At 39.8% G+C, this 12043-nt stretch overlaps 1 protein-coding gene across 3 annotated transcripts in view; it reads right to left on the bottom strand.

The window, feature by feature from the left end:
- Nucleotides 1-12043, bottom strand: part of LPIN2 (lipin 2) — an 83290-nt gene that overhangs the window by 23131 nt on the left and 48116 nt on the right. For all 3 annotated transcript variants that reach the window (XM_040632690.1, XM_008690349.2, XM_008690344.2), the window contains exons 3-4: nucleotides 8287-8382; nucleotides 5047-5348 (exon numbers count right to left, since the gene is read on the bottom strand). In XM_040632690.1, the coding sequence (XP_040488624.1) occupies nucleotides 5047-5348; nucleotides 8287-8382 (398 nt within the window). The remainder of the gene's footprint in view (nucleotides 1-5046; nucleotides 5349-8286; nucleotides 8383-12043) is intronic.

Raw genomic sequence — 12043 nt, forward strand, 5'->3', positions numbered from 1 at the left:
TATTCATGTATTTGAAAGCGGTTTGAAAAATACAATGTAGAAGTCACAGAAACTTACTAAAAATATTTTTGAAACATATTTCACTGCAGTATAAAAGGTAAGCCCAGAAGAGTTCAGGAAAGCAAACTGGATTTAGTAAAATACTGAGAGAGGGAGGGAGAGAGCGAGCGAGATCAGGCACCATTAAGAATTTATAACCCCAGGGCTGCCTGGGTTGGCTCAGTTAAGCATCCGCTTTCCACTCAGGTCATGATCCCAGGGTCCTGGGATCAAGTCCCACATCGGGCTGCCTGCTCAGTGGGGAGCCTGCTTCTCCTTCTGCCTCTGTGTGCTCTCTCTCAAATAAATAAAATCTTTAAGAAAAAAAAGAATTTACAACCCCAGGAAGATATGAAATGGTCTTCTCTGGGCATTTCCTGACAAAAATAAAGCCCATTAGTTTAGGCCTGTTAGGTGGTGGAAAAGGTTGATGTTGAGGTTCCCTTCATTCCTATGATTCATTAACTAGAAAGACTTCTAAAAACTTGCTAAGCATTTTTCAAAATGGCAGACATGCCTGAGAACATTCAACCAGCTTAGGTAGACCACAACCGATTAACATGTATTTACATGAGGACAAAAGGGAGTGTAGATACTGGAATGTGAAGACAACAGTATGAACACTGACTGTATCTTGATGTCAAGATACAGGACAAATACATACATTAACACTGAACAGCAGAGAATTTGCAGTAGGGTAAACAGTTTAACACCGAGTCAGGGCAGGAGGAAGTGGGAGGTTCAGCTGCCAAACTTCATACTGAGTATATATAATAAAGCAATTGAGCATTCACAGGTGCATCTCAACATGGCTTCAAATTTAATACCATTTTATAAACCAGTTATCTTTCCTACTCAAAAACCAAGAGAGGTTATATAATGTAAATACAACTGTCAAAACTCAACTGTATACTTGCACACTTAAGTTCTATGGATATTACTGTACATAAATTGTACCTCAATTTTTTAAAAGCAGGAAAAAAATCAAAAGGAAACTAAAATAGTGTGAATTATTTTATGGGGATAAATAAGAGGGACTAAATGAATTTTGTCTATTTAACTGGTGGTATGTCAGAGATAAATGGGGTTAACTACTATGACCGAAGATCACTAACTCTGTCAACATTGTTTATCCTCAGCCTTAGCACAGTTATTGGTCAATAAATTTCAGTATGGCTAATCTCAGGCTGCTTTTGGATCCAGGACATTTCCTATAAAAGATGCCTCGTAATAGGACTGAAAGGAGCCCTGCAATGTTTCTCTACTGTGTCAGAAATGAAGGGGAGGGGGTGACTGGGTGGTTCAGTTGGTTAAGCGTCTGACTCTTGATCTCAGCTCAGGTCTCAATCTCAGGGTCATGAATTCAAGCCCCACTTTGGGCTCCACAATGGGCATGGAGCCTACTTAAAAAAAAAAGAAGAAGAAAGAAAGAGAGAAAGAGAGAAAGAGAAGAAAGAGAAGAAAGAAAAAGAGAAGAAAGAGAAGAAAGAGAGAGAGAGAAAGAAAGAAAAGAAAAGAAAAGAAAAGAAAAGAAAAGAAAAGAAAAAAAAGAAAAGAAAAGGTGGTGAAGGGGAGGAAAAGCAGGGAGCTGGCTGTAAGATTCCTATCACCACAGAAAACCATGTAGCGTTCTCTAGAAGCCAGTTATGGATCAGGAGATGAAGTATGTAGCCTCAGGGCAACAGATGCTGTTTATAAAAAGTCTTAGACTCCCTGTCCTTAACTTCCAGATATAAACACAACTCCTTTGGTAGATTAAAAGAAGAGATTCCTTTCTGATGCTGTGGTCTTAATTCTCCATTGTTAACGTTGCTGGGACTGTGCGAGACCACCATCTAATTTGACAGGTCACTTCCCTCCAAAAGACTACTTAGCCAGGTGCAATGTTTCTAATACATATACACACTAATTTATCTATCCACCTTCTGGAAGGACAAACAAGGCTCCCACGGTATATACAAGCCAAAGTCCATCCTTGAGGGAGAGACTCACTAGGTACAGTTTACACAAAGCTCGGTGTAGTTTAAAGCTCTCCAATTTTCACCAGTGGTTTTCTTACAGCTGTGCGATAGCAGGCCACTAAAGATTTCATCTTTCACCTGCCTCCTTCAAGGAGCCTCAATTAACCTTAACTCTATGATCAATGAAATTCTTGAAAAGTAAAGTGAATGGTATTTAAATAGAATGCTATTTACCAAAAAAAAAAAAAAAAAATAGAAACCAATTTTAGGGGGCACCTGGGTGGCTCAGTTGGTTAAGTGTCTGCCTTCAGCTCAGGTCATCATCTCAGGATCCTGGGATTGAGCCCAGAGTCAGGCTCCGTGCTCAGTGGGGAGTATGCGTCTCCCTAAGCCCCTCCACACCCCTCCCCCCACAAGCTCGTGCTTGCACACGCTCTCTCAAATAAATAAAATCTTTAAGAAAAAAAAAAAAAACACAGTTTCAGGTATTTCTCTGGAAACAATTTCTTTCCTAAATGCAGGGGCCTGAGGAGGGGAAGAGAACTGAAAGCTGCAAACTCCCCAACCCTACCTAATTTCTAGGCTGCACAAGGGCAAAGCAGTTGACTTCACATTCTTTTTCTGATTCTTTAACCTGTTTAATATGTTGTTAATACTTTGACCCTAAATATCTCACCCCCCCAATTATTTTAGAATCTAGATGCTGAACTGGAAAGGGCCTTGCCAACCATGTAGTTCAATTCTCTTATTTCATAGATTAAGAAACAGGCCCAGGGGCGCCTGGGTGGGTCAGCCGGTTAAAAGTCTGACTCCTGATTCGGCTCAGGTCATAACCTCAGGGTCGTAAGATAGAGTCCAGTGCCGGGCCTTGCGCTCGGTGGGGAGTCTGCTTTTCTTCCCCTCCCTGCTCACTCTCAAATAAATAAATAAATCTTTAAAAAAAAAATTTTTTTTTTTTTTTTTAAAGAAACAAAGGTCCAGAAGAGTGTGATCAAGTAGCTGCTGTTCCACAACCAAAAACATAAGGGGCCTACCTTTCAGCTCAGCACTGATTTCAGTATACATCTGACCTGAATTCCCATGACTGCTACATTTTGTCCTTTTTTTAAAGTCCTCATTTCTGTTGGCTACATAATTAAGCAGAACCTGTTTTAGCGCAATTTTAGGAAAGAGTTCCTCCAGGTGGCAGTATCTATGATCCACGGTAATCTAAAGAAAAAACAAGCCACCGAGCTCCCGAAAATTATTACAGTGCCCTAATTTACGTGCATTCTGACATGCCTGCTTTCCAAAAAAGCAATGTTCTGGCTTGGAGAGAGAGTGGGCAACCATTTGTAACTGTCGACCCAATCAGTACTCTGACAGATTTGGCTGATGCAGCCTTTTGCACGATTTGGAAAAGTGAGGCGGGCACTAGTATTTCTGTAATGCGTTCATTTACAACACTCATTTACAACATCTTGAGAATGATTCTTGTACATTTAGTAGGAAACTCTACATGTGTTTTAGAAATGTTTTATCTTCCTAAATTGAAGCTGCAGGCTGTTCAAGAATTCTAAGTTTTGGGGTGCCTGGGTGGCTCAGTTGGTTAAGCTTCTGACTCTTGGTTTCGGCTCAGGTCATGATCTCGAGGTTATGGAATTAAGCCCCACGTTGGGTTCTATTCTCAGTGTGGAGTCAGCTTCTGATTCGCTCTACCTCTCCCTTGTGCGTTCGCTCTCAAATAAATAAAATCTTAAAAAATAATAATAATTCTAAGCTCTGCTCAATTACATTATGATAAAAGACACACACGAGGGGCGCCTGGGTGGCACGGCGGTTAAGCGCCTGCCTTCGGCTCAGGGCGTGATCCCGGCGTTATGGGATCGAGCCCCACATCAGGCTCCTCTGCTATGAGCCTGTTTCTTCCTCTCCCCACTCCCCCTGCCTGTGTTCCCTCTCTCGCTGGCTGCCTCTATCTCTGTCAAATAAATAAACAAAATCTTAAAAAAAAATAAAAATAAAAAAGACACACACGAATAAACTTTGAGGGCAAACGTGTTACTTCAGTGTCCTTTCTGGTGGATCCTGGAAGAACTGTAGGCAGAACTTTAGGGTCACTTGTGGGCAGCAAATTCTTGTCCAATGCTCGTCAGTGAAGTAAACCACCCTGCTGACACACATATGGTCCACCAGCGCCAGAGCAAAACCTCAGTGGAACAGATCTAAAATAACGCTTTAAAAATCAAAATCTTGAACAAAAAAATACTCTACCCCCAACGGTTACCTTTTAAATCCTAGGCACTGATGACTTGAAAAGTGGCATATTTTTTAAGTTCTTCTACTGAGCTGGTAAAGAAGTAATCAAGATTTCTCACTTTAAAAAAAAAAAAAAAAAAAAAAAAGACAAAAATCCTCCTTTCCTCTTCAACTTACTAGGAATGTTCTGGTGATAAACTCTAAACAACAACTCTCAACTTCCCAGAAATAGATGAGATACCAAGATACTGAGTAAGGATATACACCCGACGTTGCCCAAAGGCCAAGTCACTAATTCAGATCTTCTTTGTAACTTATAATTGATTTGGCTTTAGGAAAACTACTGGCTGAAAACACACACACTGCTGGTCTGCTTCAAGTGGTATTTTAATACCATTGCAGGATGTCTGATGGCAAATTTTATAGAATAGCAGAAAGGGGGTCACCTGGGTGGCCCAGTCGTTAGGTGTCTGCCTTCGGCTCAGGGCATGATCCCGGCATTCTGGGATCGAGCCCCACATCAGGCTCCTCCACTAGGAGCCTGCTTCTTCCTCTCCCACTCCCCCTGCTTGTGTTCCCTCTCTCGCTGGCTATCTCTGTCAAATAAATAAATAAAATCTTAAAAAAAAAAAAAAATAGCAGAAAGGAAAAAAAATGCCTCTTCCACTGATACGACAATAAACTGTCATGGGGAAAAACAAGTCCAAACCTCACACTGTAGATCCATGTAAGAAACAACCACAACTAGCTTACCTGAGCTCTGCCCACAGTGTGCGCGCAAGCCCAGCACCTGCACAGAGAGCCCTACCTTGCTGACTGGGCCCCCTTGTCGTCATCAGAGCTCATTTCCACATCCACAGTATCCTCTGCAGCAGGAGAAGCAGTCTGGTCTTCCTTCTTACTGTCCTGTTTGCATTTCTTTCTCCTTCGTTTTTTCTTTTTCACAGAACTTGAAGTGAAAACCGTTTCTGTTTCCAAGATGTGTGAGATGTCTGAACTCTGAGATGGTCTTTCATTTCCACCAGATTTCACCAAAGGGGCATCAATATCTTTAAAGAACTGATCTTCAGTAGGAATTGGTGAGGTGGCAAGGTAAGCAGGGAGCTTTTCCTTAAAAAGAACATGATAAAAGAAAAGTTGTCCATGACAAAGTGGACAGTGAATAAAAAACAATGAACTCTTTGTGTATCTAAATTCACAGTGGTAGAAAGAATACACAGTCCCCAAAGTAAGTGAGTCACACTGAACGAAGTCACTGCCCACTCTACTCTGAATAGGTCTTTACCCTGGCACACACAAATAGTTCGTTTGGTCCACGTAACTGAATACATGTGAAGGAACAGATATACCAAATTAGCACAAACCCATAAAAACGGTAATTAAAGCACAGCCAATTAAATTCTCTGTAAACGGGAAGGTCAAAGCAACAGCAGCATTCCGAGGAGGCAGTACAAAGCACTCTGTCAAGAACTTACAAAGAACAGTAACAGGATAAAGCGGAAGGCGGAGATCAGGAACACCCCATCAGACGGGGGCAGCAGGGCAGGTAAGTGAAGTGAGGGTCTACGGTAAAATTTATGTTTGCTAAATTAAAGCAAGGTGGAAGAAGGTGATTAAGAGAGACAAAACCCTGTTAACAAACAAAATCAGTGGATTTTAAAATTGTAATGTATGTAAGACAGCCTTTCAGGAATTCAAAAGAAGAAAGGCCCGACGATTAGAAATAATTAAACTCGTGGGGTGCCTGGGTGGCTCAGTTAAGCATCCCACTCTTGATTTCGGCTCAGGTCAGGATCTCAGGGTCCTGGGATTGAAACCTGTGTTGGGCTTCATGCTCAGTGGGGAGTCTGCTTGAGATTCCCTCTCCCTCCTCCTCTGTTCTGCTCCCCACCACTTGTGCGTGTGCTCTCTCTCTAAAGTAATCTTTAAACATGAAGAAAGAAGAAACAATTAAACTTGTAATTTAATACCAAATAAATGATCAAGTCTGCTGTTCAGAAAATTAACTTCTTAGTTACTGACTTCATCCCTTTGTATCATGGAGGAAATGGAAGGTATGTAATAGAGGTATAAATTAACCTCGAATAACTTAGAATACTCAAATTTTTACCTAACAGCCCTGAAAATGAGTGAGTTTCCGTAATTGTTCTAAGTCAAGCTTTTTAATTTGGCTTTAGTAGACATATTACCCTGAAGGCAAAATTTCGTTTATCTAAACAAAATTTGTGTTCACCAGCAACACACACTTACAGAGAAACTGTAGTAACAGGCTATTATTCCTCATGCCCCCAGGGCACTCAAGTGACAGGCTGTGGTCTCTAACTTCTAGGGCCTTTTAATTCACTGGTCCTTGTTATAAATAAAGTTTACTGGTACTTTGTAAAAGCTGTTTTGTCCCTGGTGGCGTTTCCTAGTACTGTTATAGCACTGTCTGCAGTGTATGGGGGTGTATGCAGTGTCTGACAGTAAACCTCTGTCAGAACAAGAATGGTTAAACTGTGGTGCACCCACACTACGGATGATTGGGCAACTATTAAAAGGACAGGGGTACATCTAGAACTAGTGGCTTGAAAAGGAAGCTGACAACATACAGTTTAGATGAACAAAGTTTAACAGAAGCAAAAATGTAAATAAATGGAAGACAGATAGGTTTTGGTAACATTTACTCCCTTTAAAACTATAAACTCCTGGGAAGTTGGGGCATGTTATATTCATAGCATGTGACACTGAGTAGTAATTCCAATGCTGTTGGATGAATTAACTTTTTTTTTTTTTGAGAGCACACTATTCTAAAGAAAATCTAAACAATTTGATGATACATGGAATAGGAAAGAGAGGCTGGAAAAGTTGACACTCTGCAAGTTAACCTTGCTAAGCAGAGTTATAAATGGAATCATCAGAACGGACCATGAGAATCAGGTAATGAACTACCAGTAACCCAGTCCTCTCACTTGTTGATTTATACAAAGCCTAATCATTCACTGTTCTGAAATACACATGATTTTAAGGAAGACATCAAAAATATTTTATTCTTGTGATAACTCATTTATTGTTTCACTCTGCTTTTTGCTTCAGTCTTTGATGAGGAAAAACTTCGTTTAGGCCAAGTAAACACAAATGAGGTAATATGAAAGTAATTAAGGTACCAGAAGAAATATCAGTCTGGAAAGATTCCCTTTCATAATCATACTTTGTAATGCTGCTTTACATACTGGTATCTAAATTGTTGGCTTCTCTCTAAAAATGATGAACAATCAATCTCATTCTGCACTGTTTATTTTTTGGTGACATTTTTCTGTGAATTTATGACATCCAACATGCAGTTCATCTTTAAAACCCCCAAAAGTAGTCCTGTATCTTTAATAACTTGAAGGTTATCATTTTTGCTGAGATTTTGTTCATTATAATAAAAGCTGCAATGAAGCCTCTTCTAAGACCCACACTAATTCCATCAAGAACAGCTTACCACCATTCACATCAGTAGACACACGGGGTGGGGGTGGGGGAGGGAACAAACTGTGCTCTCTTACTGAAAGAAGCCAAACATGCAGTAATAATTTAAAAATATACAGGCCAATTAATTTAAATCTCCTGAGATCATAATAAACTAATTCTCAAGACTATTCAAGGTTAGAGATCCAACATCACTAACCAAAATGGTACACACATTTTCCAGGTTTAAAGGTCACACATGTACAAACACAGCCTGCAGAGATATGCCTTCATTATTTAGGCGGAACTGAACGTATTCAAGTCAAGGTGTAAACTCTAACAGATACTAAATAAGAAAGCTCATTAAAGACAGAAAAAGTGCAAGTGCAAAGGCGTTCTACACGCTCTCTGTACCCTGACACTTGGTGAAGAGAAAAGTTCCTCACTCCTCTAAGCTCTTTCCTGACAGCTTAGTTTTTCGGCCTAAAACTAAAGCTTGTTTTACCTGTAACAATCACCTCTATGAACATGAAAACTGCTGAACATTTCTGCTTCGCGACAGGTCCTGGAGGCCTGAGTACAATGTGTAAAGTGGGTGTAACCCACTAGAACTTACATATTCCTCTTCAGTCTCCTCCACAAAGAAAGCTTCCCCATTGTCACCCAACTTCATGTGAAGATCCACTGCATCGCCATTGATCTCTATATCAATCTAAGAGGAGAAACAAAGTGTGATTTAGTATTAAAACTTTCCTTGAACCTAAACCAAGCCAAAGTTAGTACTGAGGTTCCTAGACTGAGTGTCCCAGAGAAACACCGCTACCTGCCCTACCGTCCTACCCTGAAAAACTAAACAGACCTGGGGAGGAAGGGGATGTTATATAAGAAGGGAAAGAAAATGTTTTATCATTTATTTTTAGGACATATAATATTTTACTTATTTAATTCCCCAAATGGCATAAAACGGGGAATATAATTGTCGAAAACCATGTGAGCACAGCCAGGCCTCACCTGGCATGGTTCAGACAAATAGAGATTTCAGTTACTGTGGAATGTTAACTGTAACTGCAGAAAGCACAAACTTCACTGGCCGCTCTCCTGTCTACAAATCACTACATAAAAACAGATGCCCATCATGATCAGTAATCCATCACATCGCTGTTCAAAGTCTGCTGGTGACTAGTCGAAGCATATAGGTTATTTAGTTCAGGCACAGACAGCAAAGCTTATAGTTGTACTTGTCTCCTTGTCTCCCACTGATAAACCCAGGTGACATTTTATAAAAATGGATAATTAAGAGGAAATTGGAGAAGACGAAAGTGCAACCTAACCTAACAGAGTAATAAGACTGGAAGTAAAATTCAAACTGAGTGTCAACAGTTAGAGAAGAAATAGCTGACTGCAGGAATGGTGACCCTGCTGCCATTTGAAAGACTCAAGTGTGCAGCCAGAGGAACCTGGTGAAGGTGAGCTCACCCACACAAAGGAGGAAAGTGGTTGTGACAAAAGGATGAAGACGGCCCAGAGGAAGTGACACAGGAAAAACACTTCACAGTGAAGGAACTCGCAGACATACATCATGATATTTAATGTTTCAGCGATGAAAACCTGAAAGCTGATCCAGACTCAGAAAAGAGTACGATAATTTTCCAAGACAAAGAAAAGATGCTTGTTCCATATTAGGAGTTTTACATCAAGACAAGCACTGTTCAAACCAACTCATCTTGGTTAGTTATTTTACAAGAAATAGGACACTTTAGTTCTCCATGTTTCTAATGTTTTAAATTGCAGTGTACTAAACATCATTTTATTATTTTTCATTTTCTTATGCAATTGTAACAAATTTTTAAAAAATTTTTTAAATATATTAACATTTTATTTATTTCTTTCTTTATTGGTGGAGAGAGAGGCAGTGAGAGAGGGAACACAAGCAGGGGGAGTGGGAGAGGAAGAAGCAGGCTCCCAGCAGAGCAGAGAGCCCGATGCGGGGGCTCGATCCCAGAATGATGGGATCATGCCCTGAGCCGAAGGCATACACTTTATGACTGAGCCACCCAGGCACACCGGTAACAGAAATTTTTTAAGTTTTGACAAAAATTTATAAAAATCATGGGAAAATCCTAATTTTTCTCAGTTATTATTAAGTTTGTTTTGCCTGGTTTCAGCTTACCCATTTTAATGATCTGTACTACAATGCAAAGAACTGTGTACCTATGAAATATTAAATACTTATCATTTAAAAATAATGCAGTTGTTCATCTATTGACTATGAATAAATGCCTTTAAATACCTTATAATATTAAATGAATAATTTAAGATTTTTATCTTAAATTGAGAGAGAGAAAGAGAGCATGCACGCAAGAATGAGCAGGGGAGGGGCAGAGGGAAAAGCACATTCCCCGTTGAGGAGGAAGCCTGACACAGGGCTTGATCCCAGGACCCTGAGATCATGACCTGAGCTGAAGGCAGATGCTTACCTGACTGAGCCACCCAGGTGCCCCCCAACTTTCAAAACTCTTACAGATAAACTTGTAAATTCCAGTTTTAGACTGGTTCAGGGGACATAAAAACTAAAATATATAGAAATATAAACAGAGCAGTCCACAACCTAAGTGTATTTAGCTTTGCAAGGCCCTTACAGTGGGAACAACTGCATGGTCTGCTGGGTTTTTCCCAGTGAGGACCAATTAATTATCCCTTCTGACACTGACTGCTGGGTCACATCAAGCCACCGAAAGTCATTAACTGACATATGTTGTCAAAATGCTTGTTATAAAAAGCCTATATGTAAGTAACATAACCACACTGCAGAGTAAGGAAGAAAACTAACCTAAGTGGAAAATGGTATTCTGACTAAGTATTTTAAGTCTAAAGACAAGAAGAACCAAAAACAAATATTGTAGTAATTTTTTTAAAAAATCACAGATATGGGTTAGCAGTTCTGAAATTATTTTACATATATTCCAGGACTGAACAAGTAAACATTATATAATAAGAGGCATGTTTCTCACTGCCAGAGAAAGACGTCACAAATACCGGAGATGAGGAAGAACCTTCTGGTGATGGATTGGAATCAGTGGGAACTCATGATTTTTACAGACAGATGTAGGTACATGTATCTACATAGATTTTTCCGGCTCTGCCCACTGGGGCCTAGAAGCAATGACACCTCAGTTAGTAATGAGCACACATAGTGACTAGAGTCTTTGTTTCTAGACACTATTCTCTAATAAGAGGAACCACTGTTCCTCAGAGAAATAAACTAATTAATTCCAGGGCTGAGGCAGGTAAAGTAGATTCTTCCGGAATATCTTATGGAGCCAGAAAGTAACAAAGTGCTCAAAAAATGACGGGAGCATTTCAAAAGGACTCAACTTGAAGGAGCTAACTACCAATTGCCAAATCTGGGACAATCTGATCAACTAAATAATGATAATAATGGATTATAACCCAGAGAGTAAATTAATATTCAGAAGTCCATATTGATGTAAATAAATAATTAACAGGAGAGAGCTCTTTGATACAGCAGAATTTCAATTAATAAACAGAGTAGGAAGGATGGAAACAGAAAATCATCTGGCAAACACCACCGTAATAATTGTTACAGGCAAAATTCATCAGTGTATGGTAAAATTCATGGGTGGAAATACGATGATAAACAGGGTATCTGCGCAGTCTTCAGTTTTTCCCACAAATAAATTTACAGTGAAGAAACCTAACACACACCATTAACCAAGGGGTCAAAGTTAACATCACCAGTAATGAAAAACACGGCACCATGATGGGCCTCCTGAGATGATGCACTGAGAGGGGCACACCCTCACTCTGTGTTATTCTTCCCCAAATGAGAAATCAGACAAACTCAAACTGAGGGACAATCTATGTAATAACCACCTATATAATAACCAATAACAATCTATGTAATAACCATCTGTACTCTTCGAAAGTCAAGGTTGTAAGGGAAGACAGAATGGTTAGAGAATGTAGGTGAAAGCAATGTGGGATCCTGGATAGGATCAAAAAGACAACAGCAGTGGGAAAACTGGCATACTCATTTTAATTTACTACTCCTTGTAAACTGGATTCTAAAACAACACTCACATCTATATAGTCATACTTCCTACCCTGCGGCTTAATCTTACTCAATATATATATATGACTGAGATGTTGAAACAGAACTGATTTGCTTTTTAGAAATACTGGTTGTAGGGGTGCTTGGGTGGCTCAGTCAGTTAAGCTGCCAACTCTTGATTTCAGCTCAGGTCATAATCAGTCGGGAGTCTGCTTGAGATTCTCTCTCTCCCTCCCTCCCACCCTCCAATAAATAAAATCTTAAAAAGAAAAGAAATACTGGCTATAGCAGACTTTGTTCT

This window comes from Ursus maritimus, unplaced genomic scaffold (genome assembly GCF_017311325.1).
Source record: "Ursus maritimus isolate PB19 unplaced genomic scaffold, ASM1731132v1 scaffold_18, whole genome shotgun sequence".
Taxonomy (NCBI): Eukaryota; Metazoa; Chordata; class Mammalia; order Carnivora; family Ursidae; genus Ursus; species Ursus maritimus.